This window comes from Eurosta solidaginis, chromosome 5 (genome assembly GCF_040869045.1).
Source record: "Eurosta solidaginis isolate ZX-2024a chromosome 5, ASM4086904v1, whole genome shotgun sequence".
NCBI lineage: Eukaryota > Metazoa > Arthropoda > Insecta > Diptera > Tephritidae > Eurosta > Eurosta solidaginis.
In genome coordinates, this window is record NC_090323.1 from 232772720 (window position 1) to 232797127 (window position 24408).

Here is a 24408-nt window from a genome sequence, read left to right on the forward strand (position 1 = left end):
GGTGCGACTACTATCACCTAGTAATACTCATTTAAAAACTTATAGAGATGCTGCCGTCAGAACGAAACTGACCACCTTTTTTAAGTATTTACTGTCAATATTTTAATGTCTAGAATAAAATACATATACTTATAGAGCAGCGCTTTGTCAAACACCACCTATTGCAGAGACACCTACGATACGTTAGGCCTCAACCTGTTCTACTATGAGTCGACAAAGTTTTGTCGTTAAACGTCCTGTTTGCAGAATCCAATACCTAAATCTCGCACTTGAGGAAATCAGCTATACACTTTATTTATCCAGAATCAGCACCGATATACGCAATGTATGTCCATCATGCAATATGTCCCAAACATATTTTCAATTTTGACCAACCATATTCTCAATTGCAATGTGAAACCAACGCCTCTATCACTCATTTCTCTTTGGTCCAACTCTATTGAAATCGCAACAGCTGCCACAAGAAGATGAAGGAAATGAAGACAATTTAACAATTAATTTATAAAAGACTAAAGACTAACACATCCATCCTGAGAAACCCAGAATGTATTCTGAAAGTTTTTTAGTAGTCCCTTTTAGACGATCTCATAGTACGGAATCTCCATTTGATTCTACTCTGACGAAGCAGCATAAAGCGGAGTAAAAATTACCAATTTAGAGGGATTGCTCGCTCATGGAATTCATTAACTTTTCTTTTGCGTAAAGTGTGATCAGTGCTATATATTAATACAACAAGTACAATGTCTTAGACATTTTATTTAGTAAATCAAAAACTTATAAGAAAAGTTGAATTTTATAAGTAATGTAAAACCTTGACAAAGTCAGACCACAATGTTTCCCCATTTTTAAAACTAACCATCAAAAGCCAGATGGTTCTTAAGAGATTGAGTGTAACACCTAAACCGGTCAAGGTTATACACGTACAAATTTATGCGCCAAAAAATATTTTAAATAATATACAAAGTTAAATATTTATATTAATATTCTATAGTCGTAGCACAACATAATTATGATAATTTTCGTTGTGCTTTATAATGATGATTGAGTCTAGAAAACGTAATTTAGCCAATTGGTCGTCTAGTGAGTATGCGCTGATGCTTTCCAAACATCTTTTAGTTTGTTTACCTTTTTTTTATTTTTATTTATTTATTATTTTTTTTTTTTTTTTTTTTGTTCAATAAGCAATTGCTGGCGCTGCTTTTGCGGTCATTGTTTTGATGCGGATTCTATAGATATCCAGTTGTTGTTGGTGTTGCTGCGGCTACTGATGAGGCTCAAACGCAAACTTGTTTGCCGCGATTGTGATGATGATGACGCTTCTATGTGGTTGCCGGGGCGCTTAGCTGATTGGCAACTACTTACTTAGCTCAATCATACATACTAGCGGCTGAACTGAATAGGGAAATAGCCAAAGGTATCTATGAACATAGCAAATGTAATGATTGCTGACTGTTGTTGTTTTCGTTGTTACGTTGCAGCTGCGCGAGAGAGTTGGGATTCCCTAGCCGTCGCGTCGTCGCAAACCTTAAAATGCTGTAATGGGCTAGCCACACAATTTTCATATAAATTCAACAGAGCGAGAACAATTGGGCAGCATTCGGTTTTTGGGCGCGCAACTGTTGTGATCAAGTAAATTGTAAAAAGTGAATTTTTAAAAATTTTAATTTTGGAAAAAATTTATCTAAAAAATATTTAAGATAATTATCGATTATTAAATACTTAAGAGTCTTTCTTAAGTTTTATATAATAAATTGATTACGTTTTGTTTGGAAGCTAGCGCTAGCAGCTTTAGAATGGTGAGTTTCAATGTGCATAGTTGAGTATTAGGATGGTTCGTAAAATAAGGAAAAAAAATAGTGCGGAGCTTTAAGATAGAACCTAAAAATTAAATCAAAACTGAAATATGTTGGTAACAATGGAACATTTTCAGGATGTGTTTTTGAGACTGTATATTATAGAATAACAAAATGTATCTTATTGTTATGATATCTGCTCATATATCAGTTTCGTTAACACTTCGAATCGTCCTCTTAAACTGATTCGTGGAAGTGTCGACTAAATGAAAATTGAGCTGTGCCGTTACTTGACTGATGCACGGGGAAACCTTTATTGTGATTAAATAATGGAAATCCAAATAAATAACATGTCCACTGAGATGTTGCAGTAGAATTCGAGTTAAAAAGGATCATATTGCTGAGTTCTTATAACAACACAAAACTAATGTAGTATACATACGAACAGAAAAGCGAGATTTTTTTTTTTTTCAAATTTCGTAAACTTAGTTTTTATTTTCTTTATTTTTGTTATTTGAGGAAATACTTTTATGAATTTTGTAACTAAAATTATGCAAACCAATTCCAAAAATGTTTTTGAAGAAATTCGAAAATTCATGAAAATTATTTTTTTTGCGAGCACGCAGTTTTGTAGCGCAATAATTTTTAGTCTAAGAACATAAAAATTACAAGTACTTATCTAAAAAATCTGAAAAATTTTTTTTTATTTGATAATTTGGGAAAATTTTTTTTGTATGGAAGAACAATAAAAACAGGCCTAACAAAATTGCACAATCTCAATGCGAGTTTTGAGAGAACCGTAACTTGTACCTTGTCATACAAAAATTGCTTGGGCTACAAAACTGCGTGCTTAAAAAATTCCGTGAACTCCACATAAAAAGTGCGAAAGTTTCAAATATAGAATTTTTTTAAAACATTTTTGAATATGCTTTGAGTATAAAACTTTTACTTAAGATTTCGAATATAAAAAAAGCATTTAATTCTGATAAAAATCGCCACTGCTATTTTTCTGTTCGCTGCTGTTTAGCTTTATTTCTTTTACTTTCAAAATTGTTTCACAGAAATCTTCTTTGATAGTCGTTTAAATCTATTACTTACACTTACTGGAAACTCGAATTAGACTATTGTAGCATTTGATCGTTTAATGCTCGATTCAGTTTTTGTAAATTTACCCTATTTCTTTCATACTAAAAACTTTATTTTTTAGAAGATTCAAAAATATTTCAGAAACCACAATATTAATTTAAAAAAGAAACATTCGTGAAGAAAACTCAAATTTCACTAAAGTCAAGCAAATATTATTTTTTTAATATGATTCGTGCTGTGAAAAATTGAATGATTTTTATTAAAACTTAGAGGGCCGATAGGATCGGGCCTTGATCATATTTGTGTGCTATCGATGGAAATACCTCGTGGCTCCATCAAAAAGTAGGAACTTTTAATAAAGTGGACGACTTTAGACCAAGTTTTTAAGGACTTAGTCATTCTATGCGACAAATAAGCTTGTTATGCTGAGTTGTAAGAAGTTGGTTATAAAAGATCAGCAAATCTCTTAGGTCTGAGGCAGTAGTGGCCGATGCACGATCCAATTAAAAAATGCATGGTAAATATAAAATAATTCGTAAAAACTAATACTACACTTCTTAAAATTAATGGACCAGGAGTGAAGACGCTTGCTATATGTGTAGAAGGAGTTATTCAACAAATAAAAAACACATTTGCAACAGCTGACTATGCCTGAGCTTCCTTTCCAAATGCTAATTTTAGAAGATTCGAGATGACTTCACAAGTCAGTTGGAGTGTTATATTAGTTTTGATACTCAGTTGAGCAGATAGATATAGACTTCCATATATCAAAATCATCAGGATCGAAAAAAAATTTGATTGAGCCATGTCCGTCCGTCCGTCCATCCGTCCGTCCGTCCGTCCGTTAACACGATAACTTGAGTAAATTTTGAGGTATCTTGATGAAATTTGGTACGTAGGTTCCTGCGCACTCATCTCAGATCGCTATTTAAAATGAACTCGGAATATAACCACGCCCACTTTTTCGATATCGAAAATTTCGAAAAACCGAAAAAGTGCAACAATTCATTACGAAAGACAGATAAAGCGATGAAATTTGGTAGGTGAGTTGAACTTATGACACAGAATAGAAAATTAGTAAAATTTTGGACAATGGGCGTGGCACCGCCCACTTTTAAAAGAAGGTAATTTAAAACTTTTGCAAGCTGTAATTTGTCAGTCGTTGAAGATATCATGATGAAATTTGGCAGGGACGTTACTCCTATTACTATATGTACGCCTAATAAAACTTAGCAAAATCGGAGAAGGACCACGCCCACTTTTAAAAAAAAATTTTTTTAAAGAAAAATTTTAACAAAAAATTTAATATCTTTACAGTATATAAGTAAATTATATCAACATTCAACTCCAGTAATGATATGGTGCAACAAAATACAAAAATAAAAGAAGATTTCAAAATGGGCGTGGCTCCGCCCTTTTTCATTTAATTTGTCTAGGATACTTTTAATGCCATAAGTCGAACAAAAATTTACCAATCGTTTTGAAATTTGGTAGGGGCATGGATTTTATGACGTTAACTGTTTTCTGTGAAAATGGGCGAAATCGGTTGAAACCACGCCCAGTTTTTATACACAGTCTTCCGTCTGTCCTTCCGCATGGCCTTTAACACGATAACTAGAGCAAAAATCGACATATCTTTACTGAACTTAGTTCACGTACTTATATGAACGCACTTTATCTTGGTGTAAACAATGAACGAAATCCGACTATGACCACGCCCACTTTTTCGATATCGAAAATTACGAAAAATGAAAAAAAATGCCATAATTCTATACCAAATACGAAAAAAGGGATGAAACATGGTAATTGCATTGGTTAATTGACGCGAAATATAATTAGAAAAAACTTTGTAAAATGGTTGTGACACCTACCATATTAAGTAGAAGAAAAAGAAAAAGTTCTGCAGGGCGAAATAAAAAACCCTTGAAATCTTGGCAGGTATTACATATATAAAAAAATTAGCGGTATCCAACAGATAATATTCTGGGTCACCCTGGTCCACATTTTGGTCGATATCTGGCAAACGCCTTCACATATACAACTACCACCACTCCCTTTTAAATCTCTCATTAATACCTTTAATTTGTTACCAATATCGTACAAACTCATTCTAGAGTCACCCCTGGTCCACCTTTATGGATATATCTCGAAACGGCGTCCACCTATGGAACTAAGGATCCCTCCCTTTTAAAATACTCATTAACACCTTTCATTTGATACCAATATCGTACAAACACATTCTAGAGTCAACCCTGATCCACCTTTATGGCGATATCCCTAAATGGCGTCCACCTATAGAAATATGGCCCACTCCCTCATAAAATACTCTTTAATACCTTTCATTTGATACACATATCATACAAACACATTCCAGGGTTTCCCTCGGTTCATTTTCCTACATGGTTATTTTCCCTTATGTTGTCACCATAGCTCTCAACTGAGTATGTAATGTTCGGTTACACCCGAACTTAACCTTCCTTACTTGTTTTTAACTAATTTTATTTAATTCACTGCCTTTCTTATGTTTTTAACTTGGTTACTATTTAGAGCCTTCTTTGATGTATTTCTATGAAACATGTGAGACTTTCTGAAATACATTTGAGTTTTTCTGAAACACATTTGAATTTTTCTAAAATAATTTTTCCATCGCCCGTAGTCTTCTGAAATAAGTTGATTCTGTGAACTAAATTTGTGGCTTTCTGGAATACATTTGTAAATCTAAAATACTGCTGACTTGTTCTGAAGTACTACTTCGGTTTTCTGTTATTCAGTTGAGCTTTTCTGAAATACAATTGATTTTTAGGAAATACATTTCTTTTCCAAAACATAGTTGGAAAAGGTGTAGTGCTAGTCAAACACTTTCGATATCTTTTAGAAATCTATTATAATGACTACAAATAACTCTTAATATTTTCAAGTCAACAAAATGTCTTCTTGGAATAAATAAAAGTTGTTGTTTCATTAGCTTTAAACCTTTGAAAAGGTCAGTGAGTCACGTCACATTATTGGATAATAAAAATATTTAGCTTGTTTCAAATTTTTGTGTTGTTGTAACCTCAACTTTTTTAGATATTTTACTTTGATATTTTGATTATTTTTTAAATGTCGTTCTTATTAATTTTCAAAAATATATAATAAAAAAATTTTTAATCAATATGAACTTAAAAAAATAAAAAATGTACCTTTTAAAAAAACTGTAATAGCGCCTATCCTATGTAAAAAATGTTACCTTCATATTCCACTATTAAATTCTAATTTTTGAGCTTAGGCCCTGGCCAAAGAGCTTAATTCGTAGGTAATTGTACGGCTCTTCTTTTTTAGTGGAAAATATTTTGTGAAAGGATCAGACAAGCCTACGGGAGAGCTGAGAAGAACGAGCCGGGCAACACTATTATCAGACAATAAAATATCAGTTAGTTTCTTTAACAACAATTTTCTCATGGCTATATTTATACGTCGGGGATTATGATCTCCTAATTAAAAAATGCGTACAATTTGTTACGTACCATTCGTGGAATGCTCCTGCCAAATATTCAAGTCAATATGTGTAGTGAATGTAGCGTGAAAAATAAATGATCAGTAAGCTAGCATGAAATGATTCCTGGTTAAGTTGACTGAAAATAATCAGATAGCTGACATAACGTCAACGGCCTTTACATCAAGTGATTTAATTAACACTTAAAATAGACAAAAAGTCAATAGAAGTTAAGACCATATCAAATGGTACCACGCCCAAATATAATTAATTACAAAATCGACGATATCGACGTTATGACCATTCTACCTTTCTAAAATGGTTACAAAATCAACTGATAATTTCTTAAATGGGGCCACAAGGTAAAATATTGTATCTAACACTCTCAAATAACAAAATTTTGAAAACAATTGAATTTAAAATAAGATCCAATTTATTCTGAGAAGCTTGTTATTTACAGCTACAGTTAAAATTTGCTTACGGAATTTTCCCCAAAATGGCCAGAATGACACACGGAAATTTCCCATATTACCATAAAGTCAACTGACCTTAAAATATCATTAAGTCAATTGACTTTAAAGCAATGACGAGTTATTTAAGGTTTGACTCCTCAGAAGTAACGGTTGGACGATGAAGTTAAACGGAAATAACGTCAAATGGCCTTATGACCCCTACAAACGGTCATTAGTTCAATTAATCTTACAAACACTTTAAATATCCACAAAGCCAAAGTACTTTATGAACTTTTTAAATATGACTTTGTGACCGTTGAGGAAAACTTCATTTGAGGTTGTGACCATTTCGGGAAAAAATTGCAGAAATAATCGTTGGGCCAGATTTAGTTAAATTTTTCTTAGAAACAGAACGAGAGGATGAAAGCAAATAAACGTCGTGAGCAAAAATTTGGAATAACAAATCGGGCGATTTTTTATAGCAAATGTTAATTAAACTTTTAGTTGTTAATATTTTCATACGAAATTGAAAGAAACAATTGATATTATGGCCACCTGCACAAATTTCACTTGACAACCAGACCACTTCAGAAAATCGGAGTGGTCATAAAATATATATTGTTAAAGTTGTGACATTTGAAATTTTACGCTGCAACCATTTCTTAAGGTCATAAATTCAATTGACCTAGTGGCCATTTGAATTAGTAATAAAAGCAATTGACGTTAAGGCAGTTGACCCTAAGTCACACCACCGTAATAACATGCGTCTTTTGAGCATTAATGTTAGTCTAAACCAAGTTTTTATGTTCATAGAAGGCTGAGTTCTTGATAAAGCACAAGAAAACTCCTAATATTATCACTGCAGCGAAAATGGCAAACAGTCACCCAATGCACCAGTTTCGCACTGCTGGTTTAATGACTACCACCTAACTTGATTTAATCGGATGCAGAGCGGTACAGTTGGCAACAATTTTTATACCAAAAGTGCTTAAGTTTGAGCAATACGTGAACCGGTTAAGAATGTGTTCAAAAGGCCTGTAAAGGGGGGCAATGACGTAACGAATGCCGAAAAGAATCTATATGGAAGATGAATATATGAAACATAACCGAAGCCGATGACTGGCCCTTGTTTTGCAAACGATCTTTCAAGAGCTCTAGAAAGGGAGCTCCCGAAGTTGATTAGCATAAAATAGAAATTTATACCCAATGTAAGGCACTTGTTTTTTGCCCCTCCCTAATGCATATAATAAGTACATACTAATATTGAAAACCTTGGTTACATAATAAGTAACACATTATCATAACTTGCCACAACCGTCAGTTTTGCAACATATGTTGGTTTTCTTAAATTTGTATAATTGTATTTGTTTTTGTAATTTTTTTCAATGGTTTTGCACCTAAAATTGAAGCATTTTAGCATTGCTTTTAACGCAAAATGTGATTTATCACCAAATGTGGTGACGATGTTTGTTAGCTGAAAAATTTATGTCATAAGTGAAAACAAAGACCAGAAAAGAAAAAGAAAAATAGTCAAAATGCGCTAGACATACTTAACAAAAAAAAACCGAATGTCAAAAAAAAAAAAAAAACAACAGCAAAATCAACTTAAAATTGCAATTCATATAGCAATTGAAATTTAAAGTCGTCTGGGAAAATATTTATTCATATGCATATCGCCTCAGCTTTGCACGTTACTGTATTCCAAACAAAAACAAAAAAAGTCGATTTAGAAATGCAGTTTTAACGGTAGATGTATAATCAGAAAAGCAAAAGGAAAAAAATATGCATTGACTACAAATTCCCAGTTGTTTTTGTTTTTTTTTTTTTTTTTCTATTTTTTGCCATCATTGCTTCAGACGCATTCGCCGTCTTTTATTACAAAATCGTGACATGAAGTACTACTGCAAATGAAATGCTAAGCCGTACTTAAGTACCAGTATTTCTCAGCTTATTGAAAAAATCATCACGATGTAACTAGTAAAAAAGAAGACAAATATCGTCTTCATGGGCGTAGCCAAGATGAGCCTTCAAAGGGAGAGTAGTAATATTTTTGGACGTCAGTCGCGTTTAAACAAAAGTTTTACAAATTTTGTCATCGTAACATAACATGTTGACAAGAAATCAGGAACTATGTGAGTATTCGGTGTTCACGAAAAAGTAACGATTTCCCATCATCCCATCTCAAATTTGGGTTATACTACGTTTCCACCAAAGCCAAACTCCGTGTTTGCCAGTTTCGTAAGACTGTTAAAACATGTCTAAAATTATCGCGAAAATGATCGAAAAACGCGCTTTAACTTCGGTATCTATAATGCGATAGCAAAAATCAAAAGTTGCATTTCTGCCAAGAGATATTTTGCATAAAAGAGTTGGCAAACACGGAGTTTGGGTTTGGTGGAAACGTAGCATTAGAGACAATCAACAACTCATCTTCATTGGCGTAGTCAAGCTAAGACTAAAGAAGGAGCAGTAGATGTTTTTTCTTTCTATTAAATTTTGACTTCAGAGCTATTGCACTTAATGGCCAATTCAAATGATGGTCGGTCACGTTCTAATTCGATCTTTCATTGAAATTAAGAGATGGATTATGCATCATACCGTGAAACTTTGCATTGCAGTCACTTACATTCACATTCACCCTTATATAATACCAAACATTTCTTAATAGCTCTCAGATTTGTCGTCACACACTGAAGTGAATTAATCCCTTAAATAAAAATAAATGAAAACATTGCCACATAGGAAAATTTGATTCGAAATTTGCGTTAAACTTGTAGTTGAATTAATTATTCTTATTTCAGAGAAAACCTCTTAGGAGTACTTTTCAATCCTATTTTTTACGGTAACGAACCCACATTATAACATTTTTGAAACCAATCTCAAAAAACTCCGTCTTCCTAAGTTTGACAACTTTTGCATTCAAACATTTCCACATAACATCTTTTTTTTTTATTTATGGCCACTGAAGAAAATAATTATATTTTTACCTTATGGCCACAGTCGCAATGGTAATAACATCAAATCACCTGCTGGCAATTTTAAGTTGACTTAATTTTACGTCTCAGAAAATTCATTCAAAAAATCCAAGGGCAGACTTACGCCTCCAAGACCAGGCTGGTATAAATATCAGAATATTGACTACAGGACTCATAGGACGAAAAGAAGACGGTTCAGGCAACCAACCTGAAGCTTGTCTGTCTTTAAATCTCTCAGCTCCACCTCAAATTCATACGATGTATAAATATATAAATATGACTTAAAATATTCCACTATGATCCTCGGCAGCAATATTATAAACAAAGAATATTTTTGAAATATGCTTACCAATCATCCCTAGTGAGGCTGCTAACCTCTTGAGCCCCTCCATGTAAACGCCCACATTTATAGGTTTAAACGTGGACTCTGATGACTTAAGAATACTTTGGTTTACATAATTGTCATACAGATATGTGGACATAGCAGCAGAATTTTTAATAGTTTCGCACCAATGTAAGCTGTTTTGATTGTTTTCAGCTGATTACATTTTCTATCAGTGTGTAAGTTAACAAAAGAAGATTTCGGCATTAATGATGAATTCGTGGATAAATTCGCGGATGTGATGAGTTGTAGTTTAGTAGTAATATTTATTATTTGCAATTATTTCTTGCATAAATCACAGTGAATTCATAATTAATTGCTCGTCTTGAAAATATTTAAATATCCATTTTAATCGCAACGGTATGCCAATTAGATTTTATTGTTCAGAATCACATTAACATACTTACATATTTACACGTATGCTCGGGTGAAGTTATTATTATAATTATTTTTTTTTTTCATGTGTAAACATCTTTGCTCACATATTTCCTGTATGTGAGCGTGAGGCGTAAGCGTAGTCTTTGTAAGTGTTATGTTATATGGGGGATATATTTAGAATGTAAATGCAGGCGTGTGGGGTATTGGTTAACTCTATGGAGATCTGAAGAATGTTTAAGTGTAGGCGTTGTGTGGTATTGGTATGCTGAATGGAGTACTAGAGATTTTAAGCGTAAGTGCAGTTACTATTTTGTAGCGTAATGTGGGAGTGAGGTACGTGGTTCGCTTCATATGAGCGGAATCACATAGCAACTCAAGGCAACAACGTCACCTACATATAAATTAATGTCTCTGAGTTAATGAACAGTTTTTATGCATGCAAGTACATCAAGAGATATATACACTGCTGTTCCGTTGGAAATATTGAGCTAGAGGTAAGATGGAAAACATCAGCAAACGGGTGATTTTTATTACTGATACACAAAGGGTTTACAAAAACAAAGTACGTGGTAAAGTGTTCGTGTTTTATTTGAAATAAAGTTTTTTTAATAAAATAAAGTAAAATAAAATAAAACTAAATGATTGAAAGGCCGAAAATAAAAATTAAAACAACACCACTAAATGATTGAAATAAAACAAAATTAAATAAATTAAAATGTAATTCATAAATAAACTAATTAAAATAAAATGATAAAGTAAAATAAAATAAAATAAAATAAAATAAAATAAAATAAATGGAAGTGAAATAAAATAAAATAATATAAAATAAAAAAAAATAAAATAAAAAAATAAAATAAAATAAAACAAAATAAAAAAAATTAAATAAAATAAAATAAAGTAAAATAAAAAATAAATTGAAATAAAGTAAAAAATAAAATAAAATAAAATAAAACAAAATAAAATAAAATATATTAAAATAAATGAAAATAAATTAAAAGAAAATAAAAATTATAATAAAAATAAAAAATAAAAAAATAAATAATATAAAATAAAATAAAATAACATAAAGTAAAATAAAATTAAATTGAATTAAATAAAATTAATTTAAAAAAGTTATAAAGTAAAGTAACAGAAAATGAAATAAAATAAAATAAAACAAAAAATAAAAAAATATGTAATGATATCATAACAATTACCAGTCCCATTCAGTCACTCACGCCCACTCTCATATCACTCCCATTACCAATCTCACACCCGCTTCCACTCCCACCCCCAATCCCAACACCCACTGCAATTCCCATTCGCTTTCTCACTTACACCCCCACTCCAACTCGCACTACAACTCCCACTCCTATTCCCCACCTAATTTCCTCACGTTTGACATCTCTATACCAAATATTTTTCAAATAATTGCGGAGATAAAGCGAATTTAAATAAAGTTTCCTAATAAAGGGCGTGGTACCGTTCACTTTTTCAATTTATAACGAATGGAAAAAAAAAAAAAATGTAGAAATCGGGCAAGCCCTGTTTGACTTTAAGCGAAGCACAGCAATTCAGCGGCACAAAATTTGCCTGGTCAGCTAGTTCCTAAAATTTGTATTATATTGACTCACCATTTAAGCCTTCACTGAACTTCCAAAAACTATTCAAAACTAAAATAAACCAAATCGGTGCAGCCGCTCTCGAATTTTAGCGAGACCAACGAACATCTATTCATTTTAATATTAATAGACTATGCTATCTATGTAAGGATCTGGCTAGACCCATTAGTACTCGATATGACTTTTTCACTTACTTAATTACTTAATTGGTGCTTAACCGTTTAAACGGTTATGGCAGTCCAACAAGGCGCACCAGTCGCTTCATTTCTCTGCCAACCAGTGCCAATTGGTCACACAAGCGAGTTTAAATCGTTTTCCACGCGGTCCTTGCAGCCGAGTGGGGGCCTCCCTCTAACTCTGCTTCCATAGCCGGGTTCCAATAGAAACATTTTCCTAGCCGGAGCGTCATCTTTTATTCGCATAACATGGCCTAGCCAGTTCAGCCTCTGCGTTTTAATTCGCTGGACTATGTTAATGTCTGCGTATTGCTTGTACAGCTCATCGTTACATCTCCTTCGGTACTTGCCATTGCCAACGCTTAGGGGTCCTTAAATCTTTCGAAGAACATTTCTCTCGAACACTCTCAGAGCCTCCTCATCTGATGCTGTCATGGTCCATGCCTCTACACCATATATCAGGACGGGTACGAAAGTGACTTGTAGAGTATGATTTTCGCTTGCCGAGAGAGGGCTTTACTTTTCAATTGCCTACCTAGTCCAAAGTAGCATTTATTGGCGATGGTGATTCTTCGCTGAATTTCAGAGCTGATGTTGTTGTTAGTGTTGATGCTCGTTCCCAAATAAACGAAGTCTTTTACTATTTCCACTAAAAACCTTTAATTTAATAATTATGTATTTATAAATTTTTTTAATATATGTATTAAACAAATTATGCTTACATACAAAACCGAGGATATCAAAAAACCATAAAGTATAAACACATCGTCTGACATAGAAATAGTGAATCAAAGTTCAAAAAGGTATGGCTGGACCCATCAGAACAGATGAGGGCTAATAAAATTTTTCAAATAGGAAAACTACATCGTAAAAGTAATAACGACAAAAAAAATTGTTAGACCTTAAGCTCGATTAGAACCCGTTAAACAAATTCTCAATTCGCCTCTCTCTAATTTTTATTTACCCTCTTCCTTCCAATATCATTGTCATGCATCTTCCCCATAATTTCTCTAATTTTAGGGTGTTGGGGTGTTACAAATTAAACTCCTGAATATTTCAAGAGATATGTTCAATTGGTTTAGGATGAACATAAACTTATGTAGTTAGACGTGGATATATGAAAGTAACATTTACAGAAAGAACAATTCTCATCAAAGTTAATTTCTTTTTCGTCCTAGTATTTCTTTTTCTTAGTTTGCAGCTTCCTTATAACAATTCTAAATTGTGTTTTTTCCTAATTTTATTTTGCAGAAATTACTCACCGTCTTGATCGCTTTGCTAGGTTGTGTGTCTGTGTATGCTGATGTGGCACATTTGGATACAGACTTACAGGACGATGGCTATCATTATAAGCAGCCCACAATACCTTTTCCACCATCGGGCAATGAAATAGATGATACGGGTTTTCAACCACCACCGTCACAGCAATCACAACCTCAACCATCGTATCCATCATCGCGCCCACAGCCGTCACCTCAACCGAAACCACAGCCATCCTATCCATCTTCACCCCAGCCATCTTATCCATCTAGTCGACCACAACCACAGCCACAACCTCAGCCAACACAACCAGAAGCATCATATCCCGCACCTCAGCCACAACCTTCACCATCCTACAATGTGCCACAACCTACTCAACCAGCTCCACGTCCACAACCACAACCAAGCCGTCCTGCACCAGAATCAAAGCCAGGTCTTGAATATTTGCCACCGGATCAACCACAGCGCCCACGTCCTCAGCCTCAGCCGCGTCCCACTTACCAGGCACCACAACAGCCTCAGCCTCAGCCGCGTCCCACTTACCAAGCACCACAACCTCAACCGCAACCACAGCCAAAACCAAGTTATCAAGCACAACAACCTCAACCGCAACCACAGCCAAAACCAAGTTATCAAACACCGCAACCTCAACCACAGCAGCCATCATATCCATCACGCCCTCGTCCACAACCTCAGCCAACACCTGGACCTGAATACATACCTCCAGAAGGTCCCAGTGGAGGTTCTTCATATCAAGCACGCCCATCAACACCTAGCTCTGGTTCAACTTATCAACAACGACCATCAATACCTAGCGCTGGACCAACATATCAACCGCGCCCATCAACACCTAGCGCTGGGCCAACATATCAACCACGCCCATCAACACCTAGCGCTGGGCCAACATATCAACCACGCCCATCAACACCAAGCGCTGGGCCAACATATCAACCACGCCCATCAACACCAAGCGCTGGACCAACATATCAACCACGCCCAGAGACACCTACTGCCGGTCCAACTTATCAACCAAGACCGCAAGGACCTGCCACTGGCCCTTCATACCAACCAAGGCCACAACCATCACAACCATCTAAACCGGGTCCTGAATACTTGCCACCAATTGGCGAGAATGAAGTAGGTCCATCACTGTCAGCGCCACGACCAAAACCATCGCAGCAGCGTCCACAGCCAACATACTCAGCACCGCAACCAACGCAACCGGCTCCACGGCCTAGTTACGGTGCTCCTCAGCCTACACAACCAGCACCACGTCCTAGTTACGGTGCTCCTCAGCCTACACAATCAGCACCGCGTCCCAGTTATGGAGCTCCTCAGCCTACGCAACCAGAGCCACGTCCAAGTTATGGTGCTCCTCAGCCTACACAACCAGCATCACGCCCCAGTTATGGTGCCCCTCAGCCTACGCAACCTGCGCCGAGACCAAGCTACTCAGCACCTCAGCCTACGCAACCAGCACCACGTCCAAGTTATGATGCTCCTCAGCCGACACAACCAGCACCTCGTCCCAGTTATGGTGGACCCCAACCTACACAACCAGCACCACGTCCCAGTTATGGAGCCCCTCAACCTACACAGCCGGCACCACGTCCCACCTATGGAGCTCCTCAACCTACGCAACCAGCACCTAGACCAAGCTACTCAGCGCCTCAGCCAACACAACCGTCCCCACAGCCAAGCTACTCAGCGCCACAACCTTCTTATCCTAGCACTGGACCAACATACTTAGCACCAAAACCAACTGGACCAGCGCAACAGCAGCCCCAACAAGGTTATCCACAACGTCCGAGTGGCTCAGGAGGACCGGGCGGTCCAAGCGGCCCCGAGGGTCCCAGCGCTCCAGACGGTACAGAAGGCCCATGTGGTCCTGATGGATCTCAAGGTGCAGGTGGTCCTGGTGGTGCTCTTGGTCCTGGAAGCCAATGTGGTCCAGCAGGATCATATGCTCCTAGTGATGCAGCCGGCCCTACTGGTCCTGGTGGTGCAGCCGGTCCTACTGGTCCCAGTGGTCCAGCAGGCCCTACAGGCCCCGAACCAGAAGCCGGTTCACTTGGTCCCGATGGTTATAACTATAGCAAACCCGCAAAGCCATTCTCTTATTAAATTCAAGTCGAATGCATAAAACTCGCGTGTATAATATTTTGTACTTAATTGTTCGAAACAAAAATTATGGGTAAAAATAATAAATGAAAAAATGTACATAATATGTACTATATGTACATAATATTATTATGTAAGAGAAGAATCCGGAACTAACTCAAATTAAAAGGAAGTACGTATGTACCTAAATAAGCTAATTGCTTCCAAACTGCCTTAAAAGTAGATAAATTAATTTTCCCACGAAGCAATGCCAGTTAACACTTATTTACTTAAGAATTAAATTATTGCATGTGCATATAGAAATAAAAATTAAATTTTATTACTTAATAAAAAACAATAATAAAAAATAAATATTTAAAAACTTCATTTTTGTGTTGAATTGCAGTAGATTAAACGAAAACAACAACGAATGTGGCAATGCCAATTATGATTTGTTAGCACAATTGCACTTTATACTACATATCGTAAATATTCACATTTGTACTCCGCATACATACATATGTACAGCAGCGAGCACAAAAACAGCAGTGACAATTTTTTACAAATTGTGAAAATTTCGAACTTTTATTTGGAGTTCATACAACGTTCAAGTTTTATGTGAAAGAAAGTCTTAAAAAAAAAATCGGAAAAAATTGTAAAAAATCAACGAAAGTTTTGACTTTATTTTGTAAGACTAAAATTAATGGGGCTACAAAATTGCATTTAAAAAAATTCAGGAGTTACTAAAAAAATTAGGAACATTCATAAAATTTACGCGAGTTTTCGAAAACGTTTTTGAGATTAGCCTAGATTCAGTTGCAAAATTCATAGATATAAAAAAAAATAATAATACTTTAATTAAAGAAATTTGATCAAAATTCAAGTGCTGTTTTGGTATTCACAGCTGTATACACAGTTGAAGTCACTTCAAAAACAGTTAGAAGAAATTTTATTAAATATGTTTCGAATATCTAACTAACTATTACGTGTTCTTTTTTTGTGAACTTATTAACACATTTTTGTTGTTTTAAGATTTGTTTATACACTCTGTGTACTTTTTTTTAATCAACGTAAATACAGTTTTTGGTAGTTTTGACATAGAAGAACAAACTCGGGACTTTAAATTTAGAATAGCATTTTCAAATAAAATAACACTTTTTTCAAATAAAATCAAACTTTTTTCAAATCAAAGTCAACTTGCTTTCAAGTCAAATGAATTTTTTTCAAAGCAAACTAATATTGTTTTTAAGTCAATTTAAACTTTTTTCAAATCAAAATAAACTTTATTCAAATCAAACGAAACTTTTCCTCACATCAAGTGGAACTTTTTCAAATCAAATGAACTTTTTTTAAGCAAACTGAAACTTTTTTCAAATCAAATTAAAGTTTTTTCCAATCAAATTTAACTCGCTTTCAAACTTTTTCCAAATCAAATAAAGCCTTTTCCAAACCAAAAAAAAAAACAAAAACTTTATTCAAATCAAAGGGAACTTTTCAAACAAAAATTTTTCCCAAATCATATGAAACCTTTTTTAAACCGAATGAAACCTATTTCAAAGCACATAAAACTTTTTTAAAATTAAACGAAACTTTTTTCAAATCAAATGGAATTTTTTTCAATTCAAATAAAATTTTTTCAAATCAAACGAAAAAAGGTGCAGTTACAAGTTCCTGAAAATGACTTCAGATTGAAGTCGAAATATCGACGATACAAACCATTCGACATATATATATATATATTGTTTAAAACATATTTGTTGTCTTTTATTTGACAATTTGTATATTGGCCTAGAACTCAGACATACCTTGAACTTTTTTCAAATAAAATTGAATTTTTTTCGAATCAAATTTAACGCGCTTTCCAACCTTTTCCAAATCAAATAAAACATTTTCCAATTCAAAAAAAACTTTCTTCAAATCAAACGAAACTTTTTCTCAAATCAAATAGAACTTTATTTAATCGATTGAATTTTTTTTTCAAATCAACTATTTTTTATTTCAAATAAAAAAAAAAAAAAATTCGTACTGCCAAGTGGCATAGAAAAAATTATTTAGCAAACCACCGAACGACCGCTGAGATCTTCAATTGGTTGACACAGCACTCCAATTGCTCTGAGGAGCACCAAAGATGGATCTATAATCAAAGCAATGACAGTGTGTTCGCCGGGTTCCCTCATTTGATACGAAAATTTCATATATCTCGCCCCAGGCGCACCCTATTGGATTTTCCCCTTTTTATCCATTGTATTAAGTAGGTGGTATTGAGTCTGTAGATTAATGAAAAATCTCTCCAAAATCGAACTCAAACAGTTTTTCAAATATCTCGAGCAGCGCGTCTAGAATGTTAAGTTAGCATTCTCTCCTATGTGCTCTGAATTAGGTGTGACGTTTCGATCACAATATCAAGCGTTTCTAGCTCAATGCGAGTTAGTTCAAAATTCCTGTTCTGAAAATATTTTCTAGGGATCTTCAAATATATCAATCCCTGTCCTATCTAGAAAAGTTTTTCATGTTGCATTGTCATCGGGTTCTGAAGTATGTTCGAAATTTCAAGACTTTAGCTTTACGAGAAGATACTCAACCGAATTCAAAATGGTAATCAGGATGTAAAATTTCCGACAGTATTGATTTGGTTGAGATCATGCATAGATTATTATGGTTAAAAAAAATAGGGTGCAAGCGAATTTGGGATTTTTTCATTTCATGGACTCACAAGCCAAAATTTACCAACTGAAAACTTTGCAAATTTCGTACGTACAAAAGTAGTGAAATAAAAGCTACAATCCTTCAAAGAGTTTCATTTCAACTAGTAAAAAGTATTGAAAAGATTGCAGGCATATAGGGTTTCCTCGAAACGGCAAAGGTCGATCTTCCACTGAACCGACTAAGTTCAAGTTTATAGGTTTTATTTATAGAATTTTTCATATATTAAAATTCCGCTAGATTTTCCTAGATATCTGCGAAGATTTTTATTACTGACCGGTTGATACCGGAGATTTATTCCAAATTTTACCGCAATGGCTACCCCATTTTCCAACTCGCTGAAAAAAATTAGTACAAAATAACACCCGAAGCTATAATTGTATTTGAAGAGCTCAAATTAGAGCTCACTTTCACCAAAGATGCTTGTCAATTGAGACTACGGAAAACGGGCTTTCATACAATGAGACGCGTCCACTATAGGCACTGAGATGATCCCATTGCAGCTGAATGAGCAAGGGAACGATCGCCAAATTTCCTATATTTCGCAGAAACTGAAAGCTGCCAGAGAAATTATACAATCACGGAGTTGTAGTGTCTTGCAGCCGTTATCAGTGTTAAGATGTTCCTGCCGTATAGTGATGGAGCTCCATTTACGATCACCACGGACCACATGAGTTTGTAATGGGTAATCTCGAAATGGTATCTCTCTGGTAAACTAGCGCGTTGGAGCCTGGCTAAAATGTATACCTTGCAACAAATATTTTCTTCGATGACGCTCTGCAAGTGGAGTATGTTTTATAGTTGCCCAAATATGGAGTTTGACGAATTTTTCTTATGAATAGGCTTTTGACATCTTTGAGGCTTCCGCTCTGAGTTTCAGTTGGAGAACAAAGTAAGTGTATGTGGAGTGAAATTAGGCTCAATATTATACAAAATATATAAAAACAAACACAGAAATTGTTCAATAATTTTCCTCTTTTGCGTTGCTATTATTTCACACGCCACTCTTTATGCTTACTCGTACACTTGTCGCATGTGGGCACCAAATATAACCTCTGCGGTCAAAGGGGGCGCTGGTCGTGTAGTTATTTAGGTGGAAGTATTTAGCTTCTTCATAAACTTTATGACTTGTGTAGGTACTTATATGCATACATACATACAAACTTACATACATACATACATATATTCATTACGAATTTTTGGGGGGCATGCATTACCGTCACAGTTTTTTGCGTGAATTTTGTTTTGTTTTGCGTCGTTGCCATGAAGAAGTTGACAGGCACAACACAGCCTCATCAAAATCACCAGCTACATTATTTGTGTACTTGGTATATATCTTTTCAGGTATCAAGAGTACAGAGTAATATATTTGCTTTGGCGTTAAGGCCTTCGTCTTTGAATGATTTTTTCCTCATTTATTTGTTGACTTATAATAGGTGTTACCACTTGTCATACAAACTTACATTCATTCAAACATACAAAAGGTGAGAAGTATAAGCTGACAACAATTGTAATATTACGTAATATCTATTGCATGAATGTTTGGATGTATGACTGCATATAAACAATTGTTGGCACAAATATATGTAATACTTTATCATCTATCTTTTTTTACAATTCATGGAGACATTATGTTATACTCGTACTTATTTTTGTTTTGTTTTGTTAATTTATTGTAATAACTATTTAAAAGTATTTAATAATTAAATGAATTTTCTATGGACATAAACTATTATTTTCTCACAAATACGTTCGTAAATACTAAATGTACCTTAGGGTGGCTCTTAAAAAAGCAAGTTAACGATTTTCCCAACTTTAGACAGCTAGTGCTTGTTTTGAAGGTGTGGAACTGATAAAAAAGTTCATCAAATTATTTAAGGACCACCCTTATTTTTCTTGTATTAAAACTTATAGAAGTTACCGTTGTTTATAGGTAATGAATAAATTTTTATAACATTTAATGTAGAGATTTTTGCATACATACTCATAAAAAAATATATTAATTTCCTCATATCTCTGCATTCAATTGCTTGGTATATAATTAAGTAAGACTGCCTACATCATATATATAATACTTTTATATCAATATCTTTCTATCTTCCTAATGTGCAAATTTTCTGTCAATCATTATTTGCTGAAACTGTGCAAATGTATGTTCTGCGCATGCGCGGGCTTTGTTAGTGTTAGTGAATTGTAGTAGCGTGTGTAAAAAAAGTATTAAAGTGGTAACAACGGGTCACTATCCCCTTTACTCAACTTCTGCATACTAATTGTTATAAAATCTCAGTTTAGTCGATTAAACAACGAAAAGGCCAACAAATACAATACAAGGCTTGATGTGTTTATTATTTAAACATGGGATGCAGCCATACATAGTACATTATTCACATAAATAGTAAAAAAAACAAGGCGAAGAATTTATATTTTTGAAATGAAAAAAATTTAAATATACATGTATAAAAATATACTTATATACATCCCAACGATCATTTCTTTAAACGTTTTTAAAAATAATTTAAAGTAAATTAGCTTGAATAAACGATATATAAACGTTTTCAAAATTATACTAGTTTTGAGTTTTTTAATGAAGTAAATTTTTGATGAAGTAAACAAAATATGAGTACTGGGCTGGCTGCTATTGTTGTTGAAATAATATCAATTTTGTAAATATTTTTCTAACATACTCTTTTTCGTCCGCGCTTTTTTTCGTTTCAAAAAACAAACAAATATCCAAATAAAAACTTATTACTTCCTTACACAGCTGTGTCCGGTGATTATTAAAGGTGTCATTGTTAAATAAATTTTCGATAGGTATGTGATCGTCCATGATACTATTGGAGAATGCAACACTTGTCTTTTGAAAAATTTTATTTATTAAACTTAATTTCGCATTTCCAATTGGGCGTGCCTTGAGAACTTGTCTTAAAGATTTCTCTGACACTATACAAATATTACATACGTCCACAGATGGTGCGACAAACGGACCTTTATTTTTGTGCGCTGAAACTAAAGGCATTTGTTCACCTATCAATTGCCCTTGACATGTGGAACATTTTACTTTCTTTTGTACCTTCCAAGTAACATAGCCAGAAATATAACGAACAACATTGTCGACATATAAAATCCCCACATCGTATTAACATAAACCTTTGCTAACTCGAAATCTATTACCTCGCTACTTTTTTTTTAAGGATACTAGTAGACCCAGATGATGCCTCTAAAATTGATTCGCCATCGAAGGTACAATTCCCACTTTCAGTCGCACTTAACTCGTGCCTTACTAAGATTCGTCTATATGCATTTTTAAATTGAACTGCGTTGGGATTATTGTTGAAACCCCCTCTTGCCCTAACTGCACAAAAAAGGTTTCCAGGAAGTCTTGTGAGAGCTTATAAGTTAAAACGTATGTTGCCATGCCAAAATTTTTAACTTCGCAAATAGTGGAAAAATATTTCTTAAAGCAACGACCATACCAACAGATCCTGTTTTCCAGCCAGATTGAACCAGAAGGTTGCCATTAGTATCTCGCAATGAAGAGATATATTCCTCGAATCCCTGCGCTTGCGTCTTTAAATTGCAATATGATTTGAAAATTTTATAATACTAATGGAAAAGAAAAGCTTACTTTTTCATTTGGAGAACGAAATAGCCTAATGTACAATATTGATAGAAGCAAGACGGCTTATTGAAATATACATATATTTAACCCCCTTTTTTACAAAAATTTAACGACAGCCTTGAGATTTTGTCTCCTTCTCTCGTTGTATATCTGTACTGTAATGTTTGACAGGCTGCACAGTTCAGTAGTAGTGATATAGAAGTTTTTCATATATGGCCTACATACACTTGCATGCATACGGAGATATCAACTAGGACCGTTCAATAAATCATGCTGCCTTTAAACTTTTGATTATATTAGTTGGTTCACTTCCAGGAAAAAAAAATTAAATATATCCCCATGCAAAAATTACCTAGGTACAGGGGCGGATTAAAGGATGGGCTAACAGGGGCTATAGCTCTGGGCCCCAGCAGCGGAAAGGCCCCGCGAGTTCCAATAAATAATACCATATTACAATGGTATTTACGGGGCTTTAGAAATATTAGCAAATGATGTTAATAAAAAAGGTGACACACGACAAGAAGCTTTAGCTTTACTGAATCATATAGTTAGGATTGAGAATGTTTTTATGGCGACTTTCTGGAATAGCATTTTTCAAAGACTAGTCAGTATCTTCAAAAAGTTAATGTAGACTTAATCTCTGCTAATAACATGCTGCTTTCATTAGTATATTTTGCTCAAAATTTGTGTGATAAATTTTCTGACATTGAGAAAGAAGCTAAACAATTGAGTGATTTTGTAAACCGAGAATACTCTGCTTGTAATAAAAGAAAATCACTCGTAAGTTTACAGACAAGGAAGTATAAGTCGATAGTTTAAGTGCGACTAATAATTTTAGGATAAATACATTTTATGTTATTATAAATAAAATTGTTGCCGAGTTGCAAAAACGAAGTGAAGCGTATAACCATATTATCAACTTATTTAGTTTTCTTACTCAATTATTATTCATAACATCAAATGAATTGGAACTTAAGCAACAAATTTGATAAAATTTTAGTCGGATGATTTGCAAAATGACTTATTATTAGAACTCAAATCGTTTATACCCCGCTCGAAACTGCAGCCAAAACGTTTTTTCCCTAATAGAACAGAAAAATTATATAACGAAACAGAACAAATTATGTGCTTTTTTCAAGTTCTTAATTGGATTGTAAATGTGAACATGATCGAAGTATTTCCGAATATCTATATCGCTTACAGGATTTTGGTTACGATTCCAATAGCAAACTGCGAATCTGAAAGGTCATTATCGGTTTTAAAAAGAATAAAAAATATGTATCGATCAACTATGTTAGATGAACGGTTGTCTGCATTGATGATGTTAAGCATTGAAGTTGATTTACTTCGATCGATTGACTTTGATGATTTGATAAGTGATTTTGCCAGAGCATAATCAAAAAAAAATTATTTTTAATTGTATCATAATTTATAGTTTTTAATATATAAGTAACAAAGAAAATATATTTGCGAGAATAAATTATAAAAATAATTATAAGAGTTAGTAAGTAATTTATTTAAAAAAAATTATCATATTTTGCTCCCCTTAAGTGGGCCCCGTAATCAATTTAGTCCCGGGCCTCGTAAATCTTTAATCCGCCCCTGCCTAGGTACAAATTTAAACGAAGTCGATGAAAAAATTAGCCGTTCAGTGCACACAATGATTAACTAAATTTTCAAAGTTGCATCAACCCACTTTTTGAAAATTTGTTTAGTGTTAAATTTAGTACATAGAACTACATAAATTATTGAAGTGGCTGACTCATTTTGTTTTGTTGATTTTCCGACAGCGTGGATAATTGATGTATATTGGTACTATTTCCGTCATCCCTTGTCAAATTTGGTTTCGAGACAAATCGGTTTCGGCGTTGTGCCATCATCAGTGTCGATTTTCGTTCTGCTATCGTATTCTGGTATCGTATTTATGGTATTTACATGAGCAGGTATTGTCAAAATGGATGTTTGTATATATGTACATTGTGTTTTCATTCAGAAGCGAGAGCGGCTTTTACTGCTCGATTTGTGTGGCTGACTGCGACAGATAGAAGTCAGTAATCCTAGTCGTTTGCAAAAGCCGACTTCTGAACTTACTCGACACCATGAAAATCTACAAACAGAAAACATTCGACGGTAGAATAATACACGAACAGATAAACACAATTTCTGACACAATATTGGAACCCTTAAGAGTTGTTTACAAGAATCAAAGTAATCACAGGTATAACAGACAAACACACAACAGCAAATAAACACAAAATATTAAGCGCACCAAGGCAAAAAACCCCACAAGGAAGGTCAATTTGAAATCGTTTAAATAGTTTAGTCGTGCTCCTCTTGATTTTCCCTACAAATTGCCGGACGGGACCTACATGTTTTATGCCGACTCCGAACGGCATCTGCAAGGCAGA

The 24408-nt window shown here is 34.3% G+C and overlaps 1 protein-coding gene across 1 annotated transcript; it reads left to right on the forward strand.

The window, feature by feature from the left end:
- Positions 1–1577: 1577 nt before the first annotated feature.
- On the forward strand, positions 1578–16065 carry LOC137252765 (uncharacterized). The gene is made up of 2 exons (XM_067788858.1): positions 1578–1796; positions 13570–16065. Exons 1-2 carry the CDS (start codon positions 1794–1796, stop codon positions 15700–15702), a joined length of 2136 nt encoding a protein of 711 aa, XP_067644959.1. The 5' UTR covers positions 1578–1793; the 3' UTR covers positions 15703–16065.
- The last annotated feature ends 8343 nt before the right edge of the window (positions 16066–24408 follow it).